At 40.2% G+C, this 27,428-nt stretch overlaps 2 protein-coding genes across 6 annotated transcripts in view; one reads left to right on the top strand and one right to left on the bottom strand.

The window, feature by feature from the left end:
- Positions 1-3,390, top strand: part of NCAPD3 (non-SMC condensin II complex subunit D3) — a 61,854-nt gene extending 58,464 nt beyond the window's left edge. For 3 of the 5 annotated variants that reach the window (XM_081037720.1, XM_081037722.1, XM_081037721.1), the window contains 3 exons: positions 2,366-2,440; positions 2,520-2,580; positions 2,660-3,390. In XM_081037720.1, the coding sequence (XP_080893846.1) occupies positions 2,366-2,440; positions 2,520-2,580; positions 2,660-2,768 (245 nt within the window). In that variant the 3' untranslated portion in view covers positions 2,769-3,390. The remainder of the gene's footprint in view (positions 1-2,365; positions 2,441-2,519; positions 2,581-2,659) is intronic. The other 2 variants (XR_013992521.1, XR_013992522.1) reach the window with 1 other exon arrangement.
- JAM3 (junctional adhesion molecule 3) overlaps positions 3,383-27,428 on the bottom strand; it is a 75,318-nt gene continuing 51,272 nt past the window's right edge. The window contains exons 2-9 of the mRNA XM_081037723.1: positions 15,649-15,714; positions 15,025-15,138; positions 10,739-10,891; positions 10,065-10,267; positions 9,126-9,225; positions 7,442-7,571; positions 7,291-7,345; positions 3,383-6,930 (exon numbers count right to left, since the gene is read on the bottom strand). Coding sequence (XP_080893849.1) covers positions 6,895-6,930; positions 7,291-7,345; positions 7,442-7,571; positions 9,126-9,225; positions 10,065-10,267; positions 10,739-10,891; positions 15,025-15,138; positions 15,649-15,714 — 857 coding nt within the window. The 3' untranslated portion in view covers positions 3,383-6,894. The remainder of the gene's footprint in view (positions 6,931-7,290; positions 7,346-7,441; positions 7,572-9,125; positions 9,226-10,064; positions 10,268-10,738; positions 10,892-15,024; positions 15,139-15,648; positions 15,715-27,428) is intronic.

Genomic DNA, 27,428 nt, shown 5'->3' with positions numbered 1-27,428 from the left:
TGTAAAAAACTCAACCTGTTTAACAAAGAGTTTTCTATATGTTCTGTGTTCCCAGCTCAGGGGCACTAAGTGCTTCTGTTTTAGCAGTTAGCTGCCATATGCTACAGAAACAGGGAGGACAAATCTCATTTTAGCTTTGCTCATCCCCACGAAGCCCAGATTTCAGTCTTCGGTTGGTTTCCTGGCAGCATGTATTCCTCAGCAGTGAAGCCTGACATGCTGCTTGAATTTGTACATGTGGAGCCATCTTTGCATTGAAAGGAAGACTCTCAGGTTGTCCCCAGATCAATGGAGGACTTGTTCTTTCTCTGGGCTCTTGAATGTAAAATTCTTGGGGATCTCTTCCTTTTCTGAAGCAGGAAGAAAGGCTTGAAGAAGGGTCTCCGATTAGCTCTCCTTTCTGGGAGAGTTCTTAGGTAATTAAAAAACACTCCGTTCTTTTTTTCTCTGTGGTTTATACAAATTCTACTGACTACTCTGAGGTGGGGTGACTGTCACAAGGTGGTCTCAGCTCTACGAAACCAAAAGGAAACATGCTAAACAAAGTGGTTTTGCTAAATGGAAATGAGTAATTTTCAGAGCTAGATTTTAACAAAATCTGTGCGGGGTTTAGCAAGCCCCTCTTACTGCTGTAACTCGGGCAGCAAAGATGCTTCTGCCTTTAATTCTAAGCACCTACAAAGTATATAGGGGATCTAAGAACTACTGCCTTGATGTTTGTGAAGGTGGGAGACTTATTAGCTGGATGTGCAGAGACTTCCAAACAGGAAAAGGAATGTGTGTGGAAGGAAGAGGATTTCAACTCTAACACAGGAAGAGACCTCCCAGTAATGAGAAATAGCAAAACTGAGTTATTTGGATGGCATTGCTGAGGATACCGTTCTGAGAAGTCTGTTAACAGAAGTTCTGTCTGTTAACATAGCTTGAGTAGCTCAGACATGTAGCACTGCAGATGCATTGGCGGACTTTAAAATATAGACTAGAAAGATCTAATCAGTACCCTAAGGTTCCAGTGTACGGGAGAAAGGTAAAAACGATGCAGCTTACTTCCCAAGTGTCCTTGCAGAAAGGATGGCATGCTCTTGACAGGACAGCTGGCACCCAGCCATTGAGCCTGTGCTCTGTTCAGACAAGTGTGCTAGCTGCTCGTGTAAAAAGGCACAGGACACAAAGGAGGAGCAAGTCACTGGGAGAGGCGTCACCCCCCAGGTCTCAGAAGGAGTGCTATGCTGTAGTTGGCTCAGGGAGAACACTCCAGAAACCAAGAGCTGCCTGTGTAGACCGTGGTGTGACAGACCAGAGCCTGCTTGGAGAACCATGATAATTGGATGGCCCTAGAGCCAGCTTGCACAAAGGATGTTGCCCAGCTCAGACGGAGCTGGGATTTGGGGCCCTTCTCTACACACTGAGCCATAAGGGTATTAAAGCAGGCTCTTACGAAATCTTTAAACAAATTTACCTCTAAGTCACATAAGGGATAATAGCTAATAAATTACAACAGTGGCTAACATTTCTTTGGCACTTACTTTGTACCAAGTATTGTATTAAGGACTTTACATAAATGATCTCATTTAATCCTGACAACTTCTCTGAGGTTGGTACATTTGTATCCCATTTTTGAGGTAAAGAAACTTGAGCTTCTTAGAATAATTCCCAAGCTAGAAAGACAGAGCCCGAATTCAAACCCAGAGTCTGATTCAGTCTGTTCCTATGCTCTGCTCTCCTGCCTCCTAAGGGGAAATCTGGAAATGGGAGACCATAGATTGTCTCCTGTCACAGTGAGACAAGAGACAGTGCGGATAGTAGAAAGAGAGTGGTGATGGGACTCAGTTACTGATTAGGTGTGGAGAAGCTAATGATGCCTGGCACATCCAGATTGCCTAGATCACTGATAAGGGATATGGAAGGAACATGTTGAGCGAAGGGAATGAGTTGGTGAAGCATCTTCAGGGAATTCAGGTGGAGTAGGAAATGTAGGAGGGAGGTCTGAGCTGGAGTTGGGGGTCACTGACATATAGGCAGTAACTAAGGACACCGGGTGGGTGAGAAGCCACAGCCAGTGAGCACTGGGTGCTCGTGGGCCAGCGTAGCAGTTTAAGATGAGGAGCGGCCAGAGAAAGCAAGTCAGGAGACCACGGACATGAAGGAAGGATTGAGTCTTCCAACAATGTCAAGTCCTACAAAAAGATCAAATAAATTGAAGCCTGACTTAGTGGGCTGCTGAATTTGACAGTCACTTTGGTACTGACATAAGAAACTGAATGAACCGAAGCAGAAACTCCATTAACACTACTCAGGTGACTTTATTTCATGTTTGTTTCTTGCCGGCTTTTCACTAACCATGTTGTTTCCCCCTTTTACCCAGAGACGATCAGCGACGTGACGTTTGAAGCAGGAGTCAGCTACATAGGCACACCACGGACGTCTTTGTCAGTCAAAGGCAAGTCCCTTCTTCTCAGATACTTTAGCTGCTCTGGAGTTCTGGGAAATCTGAATTTGTTTGTTTGACTCCCTTTCAGAGAAAATGGAACCCCCGAGTCAAGGAAATGACATTTTATGTTTATCATTGCCTGATAAACCGTAAGTTCACCAAGAGTTCCTTTGAGGGGGTTTTGTTAGTTGTTCCTCAGTTCCAGAATTCTGTCGTTTCTTTCTGTAGGACTCCACAGCCTCAGCAGTGGAATGTGAAGTCTCCGGCCAGAAATAAAGACAACCCAGCCCCCTGTAGGAGGTCGCTCCGAAAGGCCCCCCTGAAAACGGCCAACTAAATAAAACAGCGCGCTCTAGTGTCCGAGAAGCAGGAGCTCAGAAGGACACCCTTTTCTGCATGTGAAGGACACACATTCGGCTTTCCTTACAACCCTAAGGACGCTGTCACTACGTCCTACTTGTCCTTATGATTCCAGCCTCTCTGATTCTGTATAGTTCGTCTTTGTAGCTGGCCATCTTTTCTTTTTATGAAGCATGTGGTCAAAAATTATAAAATAATACGGAAAGGGCTTAGCTATTTATTATAACTTGACTCCATTTGAAAGTATCAAGTCCATCCATTCTGATAAAGCTATATTCTGGTCCTTGAGGAACACAACACATTAGCTTTCTTTTATATAAATCCAGCCTCTGTTAGCTGATATCAGTTCCTTATAGTAGATAGTTTCGCATTATCCAATGACAAGATTTCAATTGTAATATTTTTTCTATTTATGAATTGCAGATTTTTAAAAAAAAAATGTATGGCTTTCTAAAATGGAATAATAAAGGTTAAGCATAAATGTAGCCCTCTAGTAGTCAATAGAATTTTTCTGTTTTTAGAACAGGGCTTTTATTGGTAGTCATTTTAATTTACATAAAGTGTTCAAGAATAATAAAACCAAGTTTTTCCTGTTAGGTAAAAAAAATGACTCGGTTTGTCTTTAAGGTTCAGTTTGTCTGTCCCACTGTCTTTGTCCCCAGACAGCTAGCTGTCTACCTCCTAACAACGGATGTCCCTCTTAGTGGATAAATACCGCCCTGCTTATGAAAACCTGCTTCATGCCCCTTATCCCAAGTGATACTAACACCAATTTGTGTGATTTGTGTTGATTGTCCGCTAAGGACAGTTCCCACAGCGGGGACGGGGGCGTTCACTTTAGTCTCCTTTGGCGGCACCATTAGGTAACCCTCAAACATGTATGTCTATGCTTCGTCCAAGGATGACCAGAAAGAGATTCAGCTGGGCACTTTCCTGGGGGGCCACTGGGTTGAGAGGCGTGTGGCCATCTCTCCCTACCCTGGCATGTGCTCGTTCTAGAGCCCACTGGAGTGCTGGAAGCAGGGCCTGACGGAACCTGATTTCCAGGCATTGGCTCAGCCAAAGACAGTGAGGGCAGAGACGGTCCTGATGTCAAGCAGGAGATGTAGAAACCATTTATATGCTGAAGTAGGGGAAGGGTGACCACAGGATTGAAGGAAGATGAGCTGAAACCATGCAAACTGTCATACAGAAGTAAAAGGATAGGCTTACTGTGCCTGTGTTTTTAATATAAACGTGGTAGTTGGCTGGAGGGGTGGAATGGCACTGTGATCCACCCCGCAGCTCTCCCTTATGTGGACACACTGGTGGAGGGCATCACAGCTGCTGCTGAGTGAACACTTATCTCCAATTCATGGAGACAGTGATGGCAATCTCTTTAAACCTGGGTCTATATTGTTTTAATTGTATTTACCTAATAAAATGCTAGGAAGAAGAGATAAACCCAACGTGAGAGCAAATAAGAGAAATAATGAGGCAAAGTTGATTTTTTTTGTTAAGCTTTTATAGAGGTTTAACAAATACAACTTACAGGTGTGTTAGTACAAGTCTATAACATCTATGTACAACAACAGCCACACCAAAGGCCGCAACAGCCTTGTAGAGGCTGTGAGGCTTTAGTCACATTCACATCTGAAAAAACACGAATGTTCCTTTTCTGTCTACATTTTTACAGTAAAGGCAACTACTTCCCAGACTCCACGTTTCACTTCTGACCCCTCTGTGAGACCCGGTTCCCATGGCACTAGGGTAGGAGGTTTTAGGGCATAAGAAGGAGGCATAAGGCCACCATATCACTGTGACAACCAAGATGGAGGCTAGTGTTAATCCCCAACAATTAGAGAAGGGGGAAGCCATCCTTTTCTACCAAGAGTAGGTGAAGATGGAAGGATAGTCTGATTCTAAGCATTCAAGACACAAATGCAAAGATAGGTATCATTAAGCAATTACGAAGAGCTGTCAACTGCCTCTGCCAAGTAGCCCATGGAAAAGTGTTTCACCTAACTTTAAAAAGAAATGTCAACATAAGTCTCAAGTATTTAATTTAAAAAAACCCTCAAAGTATACAAAAAGTAAGACTGAAAGTTTAATCCCAAGATGACTATGTTCGTCTACATAAAAACCGCCCTATAAGCACACAGTGGAATCAGAGGCATTCCTCTGAGAAGCTCTGCTTCACATCATGAGCTAACACAGCAACGCATCTGAGGCTGAGAACATCTGCTCTGGAAGAACAAAGGCTTTTGAATGATGTTTCCAACGTCCCCCACAAAGTGAGCCGTGTCTTGGGTAGATAAAGACTCTAAAATCAAAATGAGAACACCGCCTTTAATCAGCACCCTCCTCTCACCATCAGGCTTATCTCCCTGATAGTCTCCAAAAGGGTGGCCTGGCTGCCGCCACATACGGTTTATTGGGAAGTGAGAACCTGCGGTGTCTCATTGCTTTCTCCATGCCAGAGAGGAATAGTGGAATTCATTTCCTTTAAAAAAATATCACGGTTGACAGATTTTATTTCAAACCTGCCTTCAGGCCTGGACAGTCTTATGAACTACACAAGTAAAAGGAACTGCAAAACCCAACAGCAGTAGCTGCTTTATTTCAGGAGCTATCTGCAACCGGTAAGAGCTGTGTCTTGGGCACCACATGGAGAAGACCCACCTTTCCCGAAGTGCTCGCCTTACAACTGTCCTGGGCTGAGCCAAATGCCTGTGGCACGTGAACATATTAAAGCTAATGGCACAAAGCCACAGAGCATTAAAGGTGGAAAGGGACTTGCTGGCTAGCCTTAGAAGTTAGTCGCTAGTACCCACTCAGACGGGCATATGACTCAATCGCGGGAGTTGAGTAACATGGTTTGCACAGGTATGTGTAAGAGCTTCTGGGTGGTCTCTGGGCACAGGTCGTTTTAGTAATCTAAGGAAGAGGTAGTTCAAAGCTGACCTAAGCTTATGTTTCTTTTGGAGTGATGCAAACAGATTTTGACATTACTCAACTGGAATTTTTAAAAGTTTCTTAAGCAACAATGGTCTGATATATAAAGGGCGTAAGTTTTCTTGTGAAAAATGCTAAAACTGTGGAAAAAAGACTGTTCCAGTAAGCCTCCTTGATAGGATTCCTTGGGATAAGATACTCCTAGTCATTGACATTTTCAAATTTAACACAAGTAGCTTGGAACACCTAAAGTTGATTTTTTTTGTAAAAAATAGATTATTTAACATTGTATGACAACATATTTACAGTTTAAATAGAAATTTTCAATAATCAAAATACATCTTTAGCAAAAATTTAGAATGTAAAATTTTATAAAATAAACACCCATAGAAAAGCAGAATGTTATTTTAGTACCATTTCAGATTTAGCCTAAGCTGGAGGTTTTCCTTAAATACTGAAACCCTCCATGGACAAGCAGGGTTCCTCCAGGTAAGAAAGAAGGCCTCTTCTTCCAACAAGTAATTGACCTTTTGGATTTTGGCTGTTTTTATAAAATGCTGATCTAAAAAGATTCTCTAAGATGGGTACTACAACACTGACGGACAATGCCTTGAAGAAGAAATGGTGCAGGGCTGTCTGTGGGCCACTGTGAGTGAGACAAGGTCATTGCATAAAAAGCCTCTGTTCTATAGTCAGTGATTCAAACTTTGCAGCTGCAGGGTTTCATGCTGGGATTCACATTTCCAAGCCCTACGCTGCTGGTGTGACACAGCTGCCTCGTCACCCCTCGCGTGGGGCTCACCCTGGCTGAGGACAGCGAGTGGCAAATCAAATGGCTTCCCAGGGCCACAGTGCCCATCCCAGCAGAGTCTGTGAGCAAGAGCTTCCAAATCCCCCCAACACTCAGGTGGGAGCCAGGTCCGAGACTGGAATCCACCTCCCGGAACCCACTCAGTTTCTTTCTCTTGTGATGAATGTGCCCATCTTGAGGAAAATTCATTTATTTACGTGGCTTGTTAAAAAAGTAAGAAGTAGCAGTCAACTTTGGCCAAAACAAAAAGCTTTTGCACAGGTGTCTAGCTCTGTCCAAGTGCACTTTGCTCCAGGCTGCTCTCGATAGAAGTTTCCAGTAGAGGTATCGCATGTGTTCTCAGCCACACTGTCAGATTTCAGATCACAAATGAGGATTTGTGTCTGAAGTCGCCCTGCAAGGCCAACACAAAGTTAGAACATGACCATCCTCTACCAATCAAGGGGAACAGTGGGCAAGGGAAAATGGTGGTCAAATCAAAGGCACCACTTCCCTGAAGAAGAAACTGGCAAAACAAACCCAATTAAATAATCATTCTTAACAAGTAACATCAAGAGCTCGCAACTGTAAATGTCATTGGCATGTACATGTCATTGTGAAAGGCTAAAGAGCTCAGGGTCTGCAATATCATTGGCAAACCTTTTTTCCTATAGGACCCACTTGGTCTCCAAGGAGAAATGTCCTTTTCCCTGCTAGGAACACCTTGACTTCTAGGTTTCCTAAGTGATGTCTGCTCTGTCCCCTCATTCCATACCTCCTCATCTGTCCTGATATAGTTAACTCCATCTGGCTTCCCTGGATTCTTGTAACTGAAATAGAAGAAGAGAGTAGTCCCGTGACTACTGGTGATTATATTAATGCCAAAGTCAACTTTTTTTTTCTTTTCCCACTTAAGACACGCTCACCTTTCCCCATTCTGTTTATTGTTGATGAAGTAACCACGTCTGTACGCACAGCAGATGCCCACTGTTATCAGGACCAGTACAGCAAGGACAACCAGAACCCCGCCAACAATTCCGCCAATGTTCAGGTCATCTGGATGAAAAGGGGTTTCAGGGAGGAGATGATACACACATCTGTTCTTACAAAAGACCCCGAGCCCCTGCCTGTCCTTCCACTTCCCCCCTTCTGCCCCTCATGACTCCTCCAGCTACAAGAACAAAGTGAGAACACGTAACCTTCTCTCCTAGAACAAACAGGACACAGTAACCCCTGATCTAACATAAAAAATACTGAGCCCTCTACAGTTCAAATGCTGTTCAATACTGTATTAAAAGGGGGTTATCATTGTTAAAAAAAAAAAAAAAGGCTTAAAAATCCCCTAGCTAAATCCCTGAGAATATTATTAAAAGAGGAAATGAATACACTATAAAGACAGAATTAGGAGCCAGGAGTCCTGAGGAAGAAGAAAAATTCCTAATTTGCAGGGTTTCCCTTTGCTGTGGATTATTTGGGAAAAGAGAGCTAGTTTCAAGTAGTAGAAAATACGAGGTGGGAACATGACCTTTCACTCTACTGGCTGCTTGACCTCATGGGTACAAACCCTCTGGCAGAAACCCCTGATTTCCTTTTCTCATTTCTGTATACAAAGGTACTCAGTCACCTTCGGTGTGAGGGCACTGGGGACTGTTTCTTTCATGCAAGCAAAAATGCAATGGAAAATGTGTAGGGGATATATCAACAAAAGCCAACTAACTTGGAAGTTGTTAAAATTCTCCCTTACCCTACTATAGTGGTTCTCAAATGTGAGTGTACGTTTAAAAGGCAACTTGAAATTTTGATTTTAAAATCTCAATTCTCAAGAGATTCAAAGATCCCTAGAGATTCATAGCCTGGAAATCTTCCTCCTACTCTAAAGCTGAGTTTCCCAAATGACAGATGAGATGAATCTGTGGAATGCTGTTTTACGCAAAGAATTTCCTGACAGCCCCCTAGAGATTGATTCCATATGTGTGGGGTGGGGCCCAGGAATCTGAATGTGAAACAGTGGTCCCAAATGATTCTTCTGATGGGGCAAATTAGAGAAACACTGCTTTATGGGGAAGGTGCACATAGGGAGGAGGGAGGAGAGTTCCTCCTCAGAGTTCCCAAGTGTTTCTGACATACCCCATCCACCCCCATCCTGGCTTGACACGCCCTTTAAAAGCACTACCCTACAGACGGCATCATCCCAGAACAGGGTAAATTACTGGGGCTAAAACTTTCTGTTTCAGCTTACTGCAAAATGATTATACCTGGATAAATGTCTGAAGACCTTTACACAATCTTATGTTTTTATAAATTGCAAAGGAATAAAGTTTATTAAACTCAGTTAAAAGTTACAAGGTTAGCCATGTTTCCAACATCAGAAGGCTCTAGAAAGTCTATTTTTGAGGAGATAGCATATTGCAAGGACCACTTATTAGTCATTTAGCTGTTACTCAGAATTTTCTCATCATTTCTTTCAATGTACCCACATGGATTTTGGTGGATCCAGTCATCCCCAGAAGGAAGCAGAACAGTTGTCTAAACTGATGGTCTAATACTAAATTTAACATGTTTTATTCACTTGCCAGTCTTCAGAGGAAATCTTTTCAAAAAGGAACTCACAGACTTCCATCACCTGCTCCTCACACCTGGCTGAACCTGCGTCGTTAGAAGCGATGCAGTAATACTGCCCAGAGTCCTCCTTCTGAACAGCGCTGAAAACCTGGTTTGGGAAATAACAAGGAGACCAATCAACAGGACAGAGCTCTACAGGGTCTACGAGGTGGCCCCCGCCTGCCAACCTACTAAGTCCACAACACGGTAAGATGACTGCTCGTCTGCTCTTGGTTTCCCTTCAGCTTTGGGGTCACTGTTCAGGTTATTTCCTGATATTCTTTCCTGACACTCTTGCCTAACTGCTTCTGAACAGATCCCCTTTGGTATATGGAGATATCAAAGCCCAGCAACATCCAGAATAAGATGCTGAGCTTAACTTTTATTCAGGAAAAGGGACCCTGGTAATGACTGTTCCTCAAGCAACACTTTGGCAATACAAATAGAGGATCCTACAGTGAGCTGCGTCGTTACTCCACATAGGTGGTTAGACAGCAGATAAGGAAAGCCTGCTGTGATACACCGCCACGGCAGTTAGTCCACATGCATGACCTATCTGGTTTCATTTTTTCCCCACCTCTTTCCACCAAGACTCCTGGGTTATTTTGAAGCTAATTCCAGACATATTTTATCCACAAATACTTCAGTATGTAACCCTAGAAGCTATGCATTTTAAAATCATAACTACAATACCATTATCATGTTAAAGCAACAAAGAATTCCTTAATATCAAATATGCAGCCAGTGGTCAAATTTCCCTGATTGTCTCATGAGTTTTTCAGTCAGTTATTCCAAGCAGGACCCTTTTCCTGTAGAACCTCTGATACAGATTTTTAGCTCCTGCCATAGAACATTTCATTGTCTCTCCTAATAATAGCTCTTTCCACAATAGGTTTCCCTTGTCCCAACAAAGACGTTTCCATCCCTACCTCTCAGAAGAGACCTTACCAGAGTGCCTGTTTTAGAGTTTAAGAGAAAAGAGGAATTTCGAAATCGGGGGTTGGCTCTTGAATCTGTGGGCAGCAATACGTCATTGCGGTACCAGCTGTAGTGAGGCAGTGGGTAGCCCTCCTTCTCCTGGCAGTGCAGCGTTGCGGACTTGCCCACAGGCACAGCCTTTGGTACTCTGCACACAGGAGGTACTGGCTTCACTGCAGGAGAGATACAGGTTGATGCTTACAATCAACAACCGGGCTCTATTCTTATTGAAGCCCACAGGAAATCTGCTCCCCAGACAAGAAAGCCAGCCAAAGGACTCTGCACCACTGCCATCCCCATGGTCATGCCTGCAGGCTCTGTATGATCTGCCACCGAAATCAGAGCCTATAGCTCATCCCCCCCGCCCCAGTATAGTGTCACAGAATGTTTCTAAGGCCTCCACCTCCCCGACGACCACCTCCTACAGCTGGTGGAGGGAAGTGGCAGAAGCTCCACTTCCCCTCTCACCTTCCACCCAACTCAAGCAGTCTCAGGTCTCAAAGTTCTCCCTCCCTAAGTGGTGTGATGCCCTCAGGGATGTAACTCTAGAAGGAAAGAAAGTAAGAGTTGATATGTTTTTATTCTATAGACAGATTCACGAGGCCTAAAAGGGGGACGTGTTTTAACTTCACATGAGTTCCTACCTTGCACAGTTAGGTCAATGACAATCTCATCAATGGCCTTGCGATCATTTCGAGCAACCACCTCACAGCGATAGCGGGCTGAGTCTTTCCGGGTCACGTTCCAGATCTTTAGGGAGGTTTTCCCCAATAGTTCTGCACGACCTACCAAGTCTCCTACAGAAAAGAAGACACAGGCACACTAAAAAATGCTTTAAAGGTACCTTTGCCACCCAAAGAAGGTGGTTTCTGGGGCCAGCATTTTATGCCTCAGTAAGATGACTGCAAATGGGTTACTGTTTCTGTTCCTTTATAACAGAGGTGAACTCTCTGAGGACACCAAGCACCAAAATAGTACCTGATGTGTAAGAGGAGTCACTACATGTCTGTTTTTAAAGCATGGACCTCGTTTACTTTTCATCATTCCCAGGAGGGATTCCCCCACTAAAAGAGAAAATCAAACAAATGACATTAAATAATCCACCAGCATTCCACAAACAGTGCTGGTACCACAGGATATCCACATGTAAAAGAATGAAGGTGGATTCTTATCTCACACCATATATACAACAAAGACCTTACTATAAGAGCTAAAACTATGAAACTCTTAGGAAAAAACATAGGCATAAATTGTCATGACCTTGGATTAGGCAACCAAAGGATATGACACCAAAGGAACAAGCGTACACACACAAAGAGTTATATTGACCTTCAGCGGACTTTCATAAAAAATAAAAAAACTTGTGCTTCAAAGGACATAAGCAAGTGAAAACACAATCCACTGAATGGGAGAAAATATTTGTAAATCATATATCTAACAAAGGACTAGTACCCAGAATACAGGCATACCTCAAGAATATTGCATGTTCAGTTCTAGACCACCACAAGAAAGCAAGTAACACAAAAAGCAAGTCATGCTATTTTCATGGTGGAAAGTCTAGCCTTCAGTTTGTAAAAACACGCAACATCTATAAAGCGCAATAAGACAAAGCAAAACAAAACGAGGTATGCCTGTATATAAAGAATTTGCAACTCAACAATAACTAGACAAATAACCTAATTAAAAATGGACAAGGGATTTAAATAGACATTTCTCTCAAGAGGATTTACGAATGGCCAATAAGCACATGAAAAGATGTTCAACATCTTCCGGCATCAGGGAAATACAAATTAAAACCACAAAGAGATACTACTTCAAATCCACTAGGATGGCCAGAATAAAAAAGATGGACAATCACAAGTATTAGTCAGGATGTGGGGAAATACATTACTAAGGAATGTAAAATGGTGCAGCCACTTTGGAAAACAGTTTGGCAGTTTCTTTAAAAAACTACATATGCAACTACCCTATGACCTAGCTAGCAATTGTACTCTTGGTCATTTGTCCCCAAGAAATGAAAACTTACGTTCACACAAAAACCTGTATATAAATGTTCATAGCAGCATTATTGATAACAGTCAAAGAGTGGAAATAACCCAAATATACATCAACTGATGAATGGAATAAAAAGTGTCATATCCATAATGGAGTATTATTATTCATCCGTATTTTTAAAAAATGAAGTAGACACATGCTACAACATGGATGACCTTGAAAGCAACATACTAAGTGAAAGATGTCAGTCACAAAGGACCACACGTTGTATAATTCCATTTATATGAAGTGTCCAGAATAGTCAACTCCAAAGAGACAAAGTAGATTAGTGCTAGACGGGGTGGAGGTAGAGGAGATGGGGAGGGACTGCTAGAGGGTATGGGGTTTCTTTGGGGGGCTGATGAAAATGTTTTGGAATTTGCTAGTAAACTCACTTTAGTATATGTGCTGCCCAAGCGAGCACAATAAACTCACTTTAAAATAGAGTTTTACGTTGTATGAATTATATCTCAGTTTTTAAAATTTTTACACAGTAACTTTTAAAGAAGCATGAAGAACCTGAAGAACGACAAATAAGGGAATGAGTTAGGAAAAATTACACAAAAAGGTAGAAACTAATTATTACCAAGCCTGCTATTTAGTGACAAGTGTCAGAAGGATTTACCTTAATATAATAAAACAGCAAAATGCTTACGATAGAAGATGAACATGTTCAGACATTTTCTGGGGAAGGTTTATTACCCAGTGGTCAATAGTAGAGGATTAGAATCTATACCACGTAAGAAAACGGAAAATAAAAGTCTGTCAAGGTGCCTTTGGTATAGTCCCGGGCTGAGGAAGGAGAAAAGACCAAGTAGATTGAAGTTTTCCTCCAGCCCTTACATTTTGTGTGGTAAAGACTCTCCCCGTCCCTCCAACTAACAGTGAGGTGTTTAATTCCCAGAAACAGAAAGTTCTTTGAAGAAATTCCCATTTGGTTTCTCTGACGATCAACCTGCATGTACAGAGTTTATCAGGAGCAGCCCAAGTTCATAGAGGAAAACGGATTTGTTTCTGAGAATAATATTTCTATCTCTTCAAAAATAAGAGGTGGGGGCGGCCGGTTAGCTCAGTTGGTTAGAGCACTGCGCTGTGAACAACAAAGTTGCCGGTTCGATCCCGACATGGGCCACTGTGAGCTGTGCCCTTCACAACCAGATTGAAGCAACTACTTGACTTGGAGCTGATGGGTCCTGGAAAAACACACTTAAATAAATAAAAGTTTAAATAAATAAATAAATAAATAAATAAATAAATGAATAAATAAGAGGTGGAGGAAGATACGAGTGGGAAAACAAAAGTATTTTTAAGAGCCAAAAATGAATGTCAACTATAATTTTATATATAGATATAGTTACATATACATATAGTTTTATATATGTGTGTGTGTGTGTGTGTGTATAATTACAAGAAGCGGAGTACAGCATTAGGAATAGAGACAGTGGAAATGTAATGGCTCTGTGCGATGTCAGAGGGGTAGGCGGGGTAGGTGGTTATCAGTGTGTGAGGGATATAAATGATAAATGTCTATTACATTGTTTTGTACACCTGAAACTAATATATATAAATAAATAAATAAATAATAAATAAATAAATAAATAATAAATAAATAAAATATGTTGTAAAAACAAAAAAGAGCCTGTGACAATACTGAGGATAATACTGAGGATCCAAAGCAGAAAGATCATGAGCTTAGGTTGTTTCCACAAAATCTCTTTCCCGTCTCTGAAACCTCAGCTGTCAACTTCTCTGAGAACTGAAGCCGCCCACTTACAACTGACCTTCGTTTGCACCTCATGTTTACTCCTTCCCTCCTGTCAGAATGAAGGTCATGTCCCACTTCATGTCATCTGCAATCCCTTCCTCTCCCTCCCGTATCACAGCCGACTCCTCGCAATTCCTCCTCCTTAACCTTTCTCTACACTGCCTCGACTTTAGCTCAGGCCACCAGCAGCTCCCTCCTGGATGCTACAAAAGAATTCTGACGCGGTGCCCCTGCTCCACGTTTTGCCCTCTTCCAATCTCGTCTCTACAAAGCAGCCAATTCAGTCATTCTACAGCCTAAGTGTAATCACATCACTTCCCTCTTAAAATCTTTCAGTGGACTCTCAAGACACTATCCATTCTCATGTGGCATGCGCTGCTCCTAGCTGGCGCTGGCATACCTCATCAGCTTCATCTGGAGTTCCTTCTCCCTCCCCCTTCCTCTCTGAGCCTCAGCTATGGTGGAACACTTGCAGCTTCTCTAAGAGGCCAAGCTACCTTTTACTTCTACATCTGTGTACATAACATTCTTTCTTGCCTAACAGCATTTTCACCCTATGCCTTACCATCTTGCCTGGCTACCTGGCCTTTCTTCACATCTCTCCCTAGATGTCACTCATGGGAAGCCTTCCAGGACCATCTGTCCTGCCCCTACTTCATGTAACCCGAGAGTATCCTAAGCTTACCTCTGTTCTAGCATGGGGATAATATCCTGCTAACCGGTCTGGTAAGTGCTCTCCATGCGGTACGTTTGCTCCCAGTCAATGCCCATCAAATACCTGTCGTCTTCTTGCTGCTCCACGAGATCCTTCTGATTAATTCAACTTATGTCACGGATCATGATAAGAAGATGACCTAGAAAAATGTTCGCTTTGATACCTCATAAAGATGGGTTGCAGAGAGAATAAAGTCCTAACTAATGAACTGATATTTGTTGAAGCTGGGTGACAGGTACAGGGAGGTTCAATAGGCTGTTCTCATTACCTTTCCATGTCTGAATTTTCCATAAGTAAAACAAAACAAAACAAAAAAACAGTTCTGTCTACAGACATAGGACCAGTCAGAGTAAAGTCTCTGGCCACAAGTGCACGCCTGGGCCTTATGCACAAAGGAGAAGACAACAGGATCGTACCCTGTATTTTGTTGTCAAAAAACACATATGTAGTTTGAGCATCTTGAATTTTCTTCCATTCAATCCTGGGGTCACTTGTCTGTGAATCCGTAATGATACAAGACAGCTCCACACCTAATGAGCAAGGGGGGAAAAAAAGGAACTCTTAGTGAAAGTGGAACAATTTTAGGTTCATCTGTATACCCAAACCCTGCAAGCTATCTCTAGTTTTGGAGCCGTCTTTCATGCAGATGAAAAACCTAGCTGTCTCCAGGCTGCAAGAGACTTTGAGAAAAGATGAATTTTAGAAAGAAAAGGAATAAAGATGATCAGCAAGAACTTTTACTCAACAGAGTACACATTCCTCTTAACATTCCACTTGTATGTAAGAAGTTTCTTTGTTGTGTTGAGCCAGGACAGGAGTCAGATCTGAGCCAATACAGAACCTGCAGCGTTCCCGGCTGGCCTGCAGCAGTGAGGCTTCAGACACACTTGTACATCAAATGCGCTGTTGAGTAGCTGCCCGCCAGAACACCTCTGTGGCACTGTGTGTATGCATATGTTTGTCCTGAGTTGGCTGCAAGACCAGTGAATGTCCATAGGATGGTGCCCATTCTCCTAATACATTGTCTCCCTTGTACTTACTTTCAAATTCCTGTACCACTGGGATTCGGTTGCTGGATTTGAGATTCACAGCCCCTATCAAGCAGTCTGAAGGAAAAAAGAAAGGTAAAATCAGAGAATTGTGACCCCAAGACAGCAAAGAACCCTCGGACTGAGGTCAGATTTTTCCCTCTTATGTAGGCTACAATCACTAACCACAAAGGATGGAAACATGTTATATTCCAAAACAAAGTCTCTTAGATACAGCAAGTTAACTGCTTTCTCTCCCAGCCTGACCTTTACTGGAAGGAACCAAGAAGAGACAACTTCTGAGAATCCACTTTCCATCGTAGTCCAAGAGTAAAGCCACCTAGAGCTTTAAAGACTTTTCCTCTAAGAATTTCCTTCTTGCTTAGAATTATTAATCCTTTCAGCATCTATCATCCAGACCCCCAGGAGTCTTATTCTTGTCAGCCCTCCCTCCTGCCTCTCCCCTCTCCTCTAGGCTTCAAATCCCGCAAAGGCACTCATGGTGGATTTAATATGGACCAAACTCTTGTCCTGGCACTTTCCCCTTTGAGGACAGCGTCAACGCTCTCTGGGTACAGTAATTATCAACCGAAAGACCGTCTCCTATATTAGCCATGTATCTAACCCAATGACTCCCATCCATTAAGAAGTGTTCGCCAGCCTTCAGTAAAATGAGAAATATAGTAACTTGGTGATTTTCATAAAGCTAAGTTGAATGAAGCTATCGATGAAATCAAGGTGTGTTATTTGCATGGCATTCCCTTTCACAACTAACATGTGACTCTGTCTCCACAAACATTAGAAACCAGTTTATCATGCTCTTAAAATGTCTTAACTGATTTTCTTGGAGAGAAAAATCAAGTCGGTACATTGATCACCTACAAAATGTCGTTCTTCAGCTACTTGGCCCCTAGGAAAATATGCCATCCCCAAAGAAGGCCTGCACACATGAAACCGTGAAAAAGATCTGTGGATCTTAGCTGACTATACCAGGTAAAGAAAATGTGCAGAAACACTGATACTTTAAGCTCCTTGTACATTACATGGACTGTAGGTCACAACAATCCATTTTTTCCTTTTTTAATTGCATTTAATGGTTCAGCTAGATGTATACATTCCAAAATACATTTGGATCCTCTTTTTTATTTAGTTAAGATTTAACTGTAACAAAAGGCTTGAAGAATCTAATAAAAGGGATGAAAATCAGAGCATAATGTACCTGAGTTCCTATTAGTTTCTAAACCACTCACTGCTACAAAAGATTGTAGAACTAGAACAAGTAAAGATAATGTTCTTTTGTTTGGGTTAACCATGGGCTATTCCTTTTGGAGGCCAGAAATCCCATGCATTTATAGCACTTTCTATTTCACCTTCAATCTGTAAGCTCCCAGTGATCCATTAATAGAGAGTAAGTAATATACGCTGTTTGACAATTAAGTTAGCGATCTTGCTGCAAAGATGTTGCTAACCTTTTTTGATATCAGAGGGATTATTCATTATAAATTTGTACAAACTGGACAAACAGTTAACTAAGTTTACTATTTGGAAGTGCTGAAAAAACTGCATGAAAAAGTTAGACGACCTGAACTTTCCGCCAACAATTCATGGCTCTTGCATCACGACAATGCACCAGCTCACACGGCACTGTCTGTGAGGGAGTTTTTAGCCAGTAAACAAGTAACTATTGGGACACTCTCCCTACTCACTTGATGTGGCCCCCAATGACTTCTTTCGTTCCCCAAAGATAAAGGAAATATTGAAAGGAAGACATTTTGATGACATTCAGGACATCAATGGTAATACAATGACAACTCTGATGGCCATTCCAGAAAAAGAGTTCCAAAATTGCTTTGAATTGACTAGGCATGGGCATCAGTGCATAGCTTCCCAAGGGGAGTACTTCAAAGGTGACCGTAGTGATATTCAGCAATGAGGGATGTAGCACCTTTTCTAGGATGAGTTGCAAACTTAATTGTCTGACCTCTTATGATGCTCTGAAAATCTACCAAGTCCACACAGGTTCCTTCTGAGGAAAGTGGCCACTGTAATTTAGATGATGAGATACCGAAGGTTACAAATGACCATAACAAGTGATGAGCTTCCGACCCAAAGGCCATCAAAGAGGCCTTGAAGTAACTCATGAGAACTTTGCCCAACTGGATAATGACTACGCAACCCAATCTGATTCTTTCTTTTACAAAGTATGAAGCTGAGAGAAATTAGAGAAAGAATTAGAGTTTGCATAGTCACCAGAGGAAGAGTTGGAGTATAAAAAGAGAGAAGCTAACTCATCAAAATGGTGGAAACACTAGAGTTGGTAACAGATGAACTAAAGGACAAAAAAGATAACACTAAAGTTACTCTAATGTCTGCAACAATGTTGAATCTTCATCAAGATTCAACTAAGATATACTCTTTACAATAAAACCTCTACAGTAAACTAAGCCAATTTGTTTCTTTTATGTATTTATTTATTTTTAATTTTGGGGGGAGGAGGGAATATTGGGGAACAGTGTGTTTCTCCAGGGCCCATCAGCTCCAAGTCGTTGTCCTTCAATTGTCCTTCAATCCAGTTATGGATGGCGCAGCTCAGCTCCAAATCCAGTCGCCATTTTCAATCTTTAGTTGCAGGGGGTGCAGCCCACCATCCCATGTGGGAATTGAACCAGCAATCTTGAGAGCTTGCGCTCTAACCAACTGAGCCATCTGGCTGCCCCTCCGGAAATTCAGCGGCAGCTCATTGTCTTCAATCTAGTTGTGGAGGGCAGGCTCACTGTCCCAGTTGAAAATCGAACTGGCAACCCTGTTGTTCAGAGCTCGTGCTCTAACCAACTGAGCCATCCAGCCGCCTGCCAATTTGTTTCTTAAAAGAAGCTAACATAACAGCCCCAGACAATGGAAATAATCACCTCTTTTATCTCTCTACTCTGCAGCCAAGGTCAATGCTCTATACTTCTTAATGAAGGCTTGCCCTGACCTCTTTCCTACCCAACTACCCTAGATAAATTTCACTGGCAGATGCTCATGCCAGTCCTAGAAGACAGTATGTCCCAAGACGACTCAAGAATAGAGGACCACAACAAGCAAGTAAGGTTTTAGCTTAATTGATTATTTAGAACAGCTGGGCCCTAGGTCTGATATGGTCCCAAGCTGAGAGTGCTTCCTCAGAATTCTCATTCTATTCTTAAATAATTCTTAAATTTATAAATAGTCTATGTGGGGACAAAGCCCCAGAAAGCAGTTTCCAGGCTCTCGGCCTCACATAGAAAGGTGCTGGCTCGGGTAGTAAATGGCCGTCAACTGTGATCAGATGGCCAGCAGCTGTGGCTAGTTGGCCGTCAGCTGTAATCCGTAAGCCATTGGCCACTAATATAACGGCTGTGGCTACGCTAGCAGAAAGGAATGGGGGCTAGCAAGAAGATGGTGGCTGGCAAGCGCAGACTGCTGTTAGGCAGATTATGTAGATCCTGCTTCCTGTGTCTCCAGCCCAGCCGCCAGCGAGAATATATTGGTTTGACTCCCCTATCTATGGCTCTGTGGGTGTTCCTTTTTGGCCTTACTGTGTCCTGCGTTCTTATGTGGGGAGCGGGAGCAGAGACCCCGCCGGACGCCCCGCATGACAAATGGCGCGGCGAGCAGAATCCCCTGTGTGACAGTCTATAAAGGCAGACCTTAGAGATATTGCAGGTTTAGTTCCAGACCACTACAATTAAAGTCAACATCGCAATAAAGCAAGTCACATGGATTTTGTGGTTTCCCAGTGCATATAAAACGTATGTTTATATTACACTACAGTCTATTAAGTGTACAATAGCATTGTGTTTAAACAATGTGCATATCTTAATAAATACTTTATTACTAAAAAATGCTATCATCTGAGCCTTCCACAAGTCATAATCTTTTTGTTGGTGCTGGGTCTTGCCTCGATGTTGATGGTTGTTGACCTTTCAGGGTGGTGGTTGCTGAAGGTTGGGGTGGCTGTGACAATTTCTTAAAATAAAACAATGAAGTTTGTTGCATTGACTGTTCCTTTCACAAACAATTTCTCTGTAGCAAGCATATCTTTTTTGTGGTTGAGTTATAGAAATTCTCTATATTCTGGGTATCAGTCCCTTTTATATATATATATATATATATATATATATATATATATATATATATATATACATATATGTATATATGTATATATGCTTTGCAAATATTTCCTCCCATTCTGAGTTGTATTTTCATTCCCTTAATAACGTACTTTAAAGTACAAAGGTTTCTAATTTTGATGAAGTCCAATGTATCTATATTTTCTTTTGTTGCCTGTGCTTTGGTGTCATATCCAATAAATTACTGCCAAATCCAAAGTCAGAAAGATTTTCCCCTATATTTTCTTCTAAGAATTTCATATGTTTAGGTCTTTAATTCCATTTTAAGTTAATTTTTGTATAAGATAAGGGTCCAAGTTATTTAAATGTTGTATATCCACTTTTCCCAGTAGAATTTTTTGAAAAGACTGTTTTCCCGATTCAATGGTCTTGGCACCCTTGTCAAATCTTATTTGACCATATACACAAGGGTTTCTTTATTTCAGGTCTCTAGTCTGTCCATTGGTCCATGTGTGCCTTTATGCCAGTACCACACTGTTTTGAGTACTATAGCTTCATAGTAAGTTTTTTGTTGTTGTTTTGTAAAGGGCTGTTTTGATATTAAATACCCAAATCTTTTTTTTTTTAATTGGGAATATATTGGGGAACAGTGTGTTTTTTCCAGGACCCAGCAGCTCCATGTCAAGTCATTGTTTTTCAGTCTAGTGGTGGAGGGTGCAGCTCACTGGTCCATGTGGGAATCAAACCAGCAACCTTGGTGTTATGAGCACCGCACTCTAACCACTGAACAACTGGCCACCCCTTCATAGTCAGTTTTGAAATCAGGAAATTTGAGTCCTCCAACTTTGTTTTTTTTTTCCAAGATGACTTTGGCTAATTAGGGTCTCCTGTGATTCCATATAAATTTATAAGGTGTGTTTTTCTATTTGTGAAAAGAACACCATTGGGATTTTGATAAATGCATTAAATCTGCAAATAGCTTTGGATAGTATTGCCAACATTAATTTTTCTAATCCATAAATATGAGATGTCTTCCATTTATTTGTATCTTTAATTTCTTTCAGCAATGTTTTGTAGTTTTCAGTATACAAATCTTTCACTTCCTTGATTAAATTTATTCCTAAGTAGGGACCTGCCTGGTGGCTCAGGCGGTTCGAACTCTGTGCTCCTAACGCCGAAGGCTGCTGGTTTGATTCCCACATGGCCAGTGGGTTCTCAATCACAAGGTTGCCGGTTCGACTCCTCGACTCCCGCAAGGGATGGTGGGCTGCGCCCCCTACAACTAACAACGGCAACTGGACCTGGAGCTGAACGGCTCCCTCCACAACTAAGATTGAAAGGACAACAACCTGACTTGGAAAAAGTCCTGGAAATACACACTGTTCCCCAATAAAGTCCTGTTCCCCTTTCCCAATAAAATCTTTTAAAAAAAGAAAAAATTATTCCTAAGGTTTTTTATTATATTCAATGCTATTGTAAATGGGATTGTTTTCTTAATTTCATTTTCTGATTGTTCATTTTAGTGTGTAGAAACACAATTGATTTTTTTTATGTTGGTTTTGTTTTCCGTTTTCCTGTTAATAGCTCTAACAGGTCTTTTTTGTTTTGTTTTTTGTTGTAATCTTAAGGGTTTTCTACATATAAGATCATGTCATCTATGAATAGGGATAATTTTACTTCTTCCTTTCCAATTTGGATGGCTTTTATTTCTTTTTGTTGACTAACTGCTCTGGCTAGAAATACCAATACTATGGAGAATAGAAGTGGTGATTGTGGGTGGATATTCTTGTCTTGCTACTGATCTTAGGGGAAAAGTTTTCACTATTAGTAATGACATTACAGTCACACACGACAGGGTTATGTTCTGAGAAATATTTCATCATCAAACATAGAGTGTATTTACACAAATCTAGATGGTATAGCCTATTACATACCTAGGCTACATGGTACAGCCTATTGCTCCTAGGCTACAAACTTGTACAGCGTGTTACTATACTGAATACTGTAGGCATTTGTAACACAATGGTAAATATTTGTGTATCTAAACATATCTAAACATAGGAAAGGTACAGTAAAAACAGGGTATATAAGATAAAAAAAGGTACACCTGTATAGGGCATTTACCATGAATGGAGCCTGCATAAATTGCTCTGGGTGAGTCAGTGAGTGGTGAGTAAATGTGATGTCCTAGGACATTACTGTACACTACTGTAGACTTTATAAACACTGTCCCCTTAAACTACTAAATTTATAACATGAGATTAAATCAAGCACAAGAGAAAATAATGTAATTAAAAGACAAAATAAACACAACATCATAAGGCTGCTGGTGGTATAACATGGCATACTGTTTTACAACAAACTTTTTCTTTTATAAGTAGAAAGAGCATACTCTAAAATAACAAGTATATACAGTAAACTGTGCTTTTTATTTATTACAATTAGCAAGTAATATATATTGTACATAATTATATACTGTATACATAATACATACATAATATGTACATATATACTGTACATAATAAGTATACATAATTGTGTATACTATACTTTTATACAACTGGCAGCACAATAAGTTTATTTACACAAGCATTACTGCAGATACTTGAATAATGTGTTATGCTACGATGTTATGACTGCTATGACATACTAGGCAATAGGAATTTTTCAGCTTCATTATAATCTTATGGAACCACCATCGTATATGTGGTCCGTTGTTGACCAAAATGTCATCATGTAGCACATGACTGACTACAGTAGTGGGTTGTTCATATATGGCCTTTATCATGTTGATGAAGTTCTCTTCTACTCCTAATCTATTCAGTGTTTTTATTATGAAAGGGTGTAGATTTTGTCAAATGGTTTTCCTGTATCAATTGAGATCACGAGTTTCTTCGCTTTCATTCTATTAATGAGGTATATTACCTTAATTGATTTTCATGTTAAACTATGCTTCCATTCTGGGAATAAATCCCACTTTTTCATGGTGTATAATCTTCTTAGTATGTTGTGGAATTCAGTTTGCTAATATTTTTTGGAAGATTTTTGCATCAATATTAAGGAATATTGGTCTGCAGTTTTCTTTTCTTGTAGTGCCTTTTTTGTTAGTATCAGTGTAATGCTGGTCTTATTGAATGAGTTAGGAAGTACTCCCTCCTCTTCAATTTTTTGGAAGTTTGGGAATGATTGGTGTTAATTCTTTAAATGTTTGGTAGAATTCACCAGTGAAATGAAACCATGTGACGCAAACTTTTCTGTTTTTGATTACTGATTCAATCTCCTTACTAGTAGTTATAGGTATATACAGATTTCCTATTTCTTAATGATTAAGTATTGGTAGATTGCATGTTTCTAGGAATTTGTCCATTTCATCTAGGTTATACAATTCGCTGATGTACACTTTTTCACAGCATTCGCTTATAATCCTATTTCTTTCCTTAAAATCGGTAGTTATATCCCAAATTTCTTTTCTGATTTTAGTAATTCAAATCTTCTTTTTTCTTAGTCAGTCTAAAGGTTTGTCAATTCTGTTGATCTTTTTCAAGAAACAACTTATGTTTTCATGGATTTTCTCTATTGTTTTTCTATTTCATTAATTTCTGCTCTAATCTTTATTATTTCCTTCCTTTAATAGTTTGGTGTTTAGTTTGTTCTTCTTTTTCCAGTTCCTTAAGGCGTATGTTGTTACTGATTTTCTTTTCTGAAATGTGCTTCAACCCTTACTGTGTTTCCCCAAAAGTAAGACCTAGCCAGACAATCAACTCAAATGTGTCTTTTGGAGCAAAACTTAATATAAGACCCGGTCTTATTTTACTATAAGACCGGGTATAACATAACATAATATAACATAACATAACATAACATAACATAACATAACATAACATAACATAACAACATAACATAACATAACATAACACCGGGTCTTATATTCTTTGTTTCTTGTAACAATTTTTTACTTAGTCTATTTTGTCTGATATATTAATACAGCTATTTCAGGTCTCTTTTGATTACTATTTGCATGGGATATCTTTTTCCATCCTTTTACTTTCCCAACCTATTTGTGTTTAGATCTAAAGTGAGTGTCTTTTGACAGCATGTAGTTAGATCATGACATTTTATACATTCTGTCAATCTCTGCCTTTTAACTGGAGAGTTCAATCATTTATGCTTAATTAATGAACTGATGAAAAATGTTACTGCTATTTTGCTACTTGTTCTCTATATGTATTATTTTTTGTGTCCCTCATTTCCTCCATTTCTGCCTTGCTTTGTGTTTTGTTGACTTTTTTTGTAGTGACACTTGATTCTCTTCTCATTCCCTTTAGTGTATACCATATATATATATATACATATATATATATATATATATATATATATATATTTGTGGTTATCATGAGAATTATTATAACATTCTAAAATTATAACAAATTCGAATTGATACCAATTTAACTGCAGTTGTATACAAAAATTCTACTCTGTCCTCCCTTTTGTGTTAGTGATCACACAAATTACATCATTACACATTGGGTACCATATCAATAACATATATTTATAATTACTTTCATGCATTTGTCTTTTAGATCCTGTAGTAAATAAAAAGTGCAGTTACAACCCAAAATTATAATAAGACTAGTTTTTATATTTGTGTAATTACCTCTACCGAAGATCTTTACATCTTCAAACAGCTTTGTTACTGTCTAGTGTTCTTTCATTTTAACCCAAAGGAGTTCCTTTAACATTACTTTTTTAGAGCAGGTCTAGTGGTAACGAACTCCCTCAGCTTTTATTTATCTGGGAATGTCTTAATTTCTCTCTCATTTTGAAGGTCAGTTTTGCCGGATATAAAAATTTCCATGTATAGGGGCTTTTGCCCCCTTTCAATACATTAAATACACCATCCCACTGTCTTCTGACTTCTAATGTTTCTGATAAGAAATTTTAGCTGATAATCTTATTGAGGATCCCTTGTATGTGATGATTCACTTCTCTCCTAGTGCTTTCAATATTCTCTCTGTCTCTGGCTTTGGACAGTTTTAGTATGTGTCTCAGGATGGTTCCCCTTGGGTTTATTCTACTGAGCTTCTTGGATTTGTAGATCCATGCCATAAATCAAATTGGGGAAGTTTTCTAATCTTTCTGCCTCTTTCTCTCTCTCTTTCTTCTACTGCTGGGACTCGCATAAAGCATATGTTGATCAGTTTGACAGTGTTTCACAAATCCCTGAGGCTCTATTATGGGCTGAACTGTGCCACCCTACACACACACACACACACACACACACACACACACACACACACATACAACTCATGTTGAAGCCCTAACCCCAGTACCTCAGATTATGACTACCTACATGTAGCAATAGTAAGATTAGGCGATTAGTGGCCCTAATCCAATCTGACAGAGCTCTCATAAAAACAGGAGATTAGGACATACGGAATGTATGTGTGCACAGAGGAAAGACATGTGAGGACTCAGCAAGAAAGTGACCATCTGCAAGCCAAGGAGAAGCCTCAGAAGAAACCAAATGTGCCAACACCTTGATCTTGTTCTCCTACCCTCCAGGACTGTGAGAAAATAAATTTCTGTTGTTTAAGATATTCAGTCTGTGGTATTTTGTTATGGCAGCCCAGCAAACCAATACAGGATCTATTTACTCTTCTTCATTCTTTTTTCCTTTTGGGTCCCCAGACTTGATAATTTAAATTATCCCTGTCATCTAGATCACTGATTCTTTATTTTGCCTGCTTACATATGCTATGTATCCCCTCCAGTGAATTCCCAACCATCATCCCTGAGATGCAAGAAGATTATGGAGGGGCGGCCATATGGCTCAATTGGTTAGAGCGCGAGCTCTCAACAACAAGGTTGCCAGTTCAATTCCCATGTAGGATGGTGGGCTGTGCCTCCTGCAACTAAGATTGAAAATGGTGACTGGACTTGGAGCTGAGCTGCGCCCTCTACAACTAGATTGAAGAGTAATGACTTGGAGTTGATGGGACCTGGAGAAACACACTGTTCCTCATTAGTCCCCAATGAAAAAAAAAATTTTTTTAAAAAGAAGTTTTTGGAAATGATATTGATTGTAAGGGGAGGAAGAGAGACAAGAATAAGAAATACTGCCATTGTAATAAGCCATTTCAAAAATTGATGCCTCCGGAAATATAGAATTAGTTGAACATTTTTCAAACAAATAGGCCAGTGGAGAATGGACTGACAACTAACTGCTGCTCCAAGAATAACATTAAGAAAGGCATAGAGAAGAAAAGCAGGAAAAAAGTAATAGGAGGCCGGCCTATATTCAGCTGGCCTTCCCATTATTTAGTGTGCCCTCTCCGAGCTCCTTACTCTCCCTCTCTGGCCTTGTGTCTGAGTGACATGGCTATTATTTTGGGTATAAGGTACTTCCAGGCAGAAAGTACATATTGACTTTCACAGTTAACCAAGCAGTGGTATTTTTTTTTATAAATCCTTTGTCATCTTTGCTCACCTGAGGAGAAAGCCCTCTCGGGAGTGAACCTCAAGAGTGTCTACATTCTCAGAATTTATCTACCCTACACCTGGGATTAAATACCATTGAACCAGAAGCTAGCCTTTGCTAGCTATGAATTCAAGCATTATTTTGATGCTCAAAAATTTAGGATTCTTAGATTTGGTGTAAAGTCAGGAATCATTATTTTTATATTTTCATTTATTTTTATTTTTCTTGTTGCCTTTTAATTTTCTCCTTTTCAATTCTTCTTGCCCTCCCTTCTTTCCGCTTTCTTTCATTCCTTCCTTTTTCTCTTTTAGCCTACCTCTCCTTTACCTGTCGTAGATCTCATATTAAAGTTTGTTGGGATTCTCATTTGTATTATTCTACTCATGGTATTCAGAGTTAATATATTTTCTGGCCTCAGGCCTAAAGTCATTAAATTTGAAACTTACTGTTCCTTGGGCCGTTGGAAGGATATTAGTCCCTACATAGCAAATATAATGAAAATACTAATAATTATAACAAATGACCCTCTTTTAAATGTTGAATTTATCTTCAATTATTGGTGAAAGAAGGGTAAAGAGTCCAATAATATTTTATAATTGGGAAAAATGAGGGGTACAAAATCACACTGAAAGCCAACAGCAGCACTAAAAATAGGATCCAGATTTCTCGATAGCAGTTCATAGCTCTGGCATATAGAAGAGCTTTGAAAATGGAATTACAAGCACAATACTGAATGGTTAACTCTGTCTTGGATTGGGTCACTTAGTTCTTCTGGGTTGAAAACACTTTTGCAGTTTTATTTGAAGCAATTAAGTTCTGAAAATTCATGGAAATCAAAAATGCTAGTTTTCCAATTTACAGTGAGAGTTACATTTTCAGAAGAAATGCTGAAAGAACAAAGACGGTGAGTCAAACCACCCTGGGTTCGAATCTTGGCTCCTCGGTGAGCTGTGTCATATACTCTGTAGATTTCTGTTATGCTATTTATCATATTGTATTGAAATTTTGTCTAGGAGTGGTAGTTGTTACTCCATTCCCCACTGGTACTACTTATTTGAAAAATGTTAAACTAATTCTGCATTTCCAAAGGCATTAAGCTTTGAAACGGCTTATTACAATGGCATTATTTTTATTCTTGAAACCAAGGCTATCAGAGATATCAGCAGCTGAGGTCAGGAAGGAAGTGAAGATGATTCCAACTCATTTCTCAGAACACCCTT

Source organism: Rhinolophus hipposideros, assembly GCF_964194185.1.
Source record: "Rhinolophus hipposideros genome assembly, chromosome: 24".
NCBI classification, from domain to species: domain Eukaryota; kingdom Metazoa; phylum Chordata; class Mammalia; order Chiroptera; family Rhinolophidae; genus Rhinolophus; species Rhinolophus hipposideros.
Note: the sequence above shows the minus strand (reverse complement) of the source record. Positions and strands in the feature narration are given on the sequence as shown.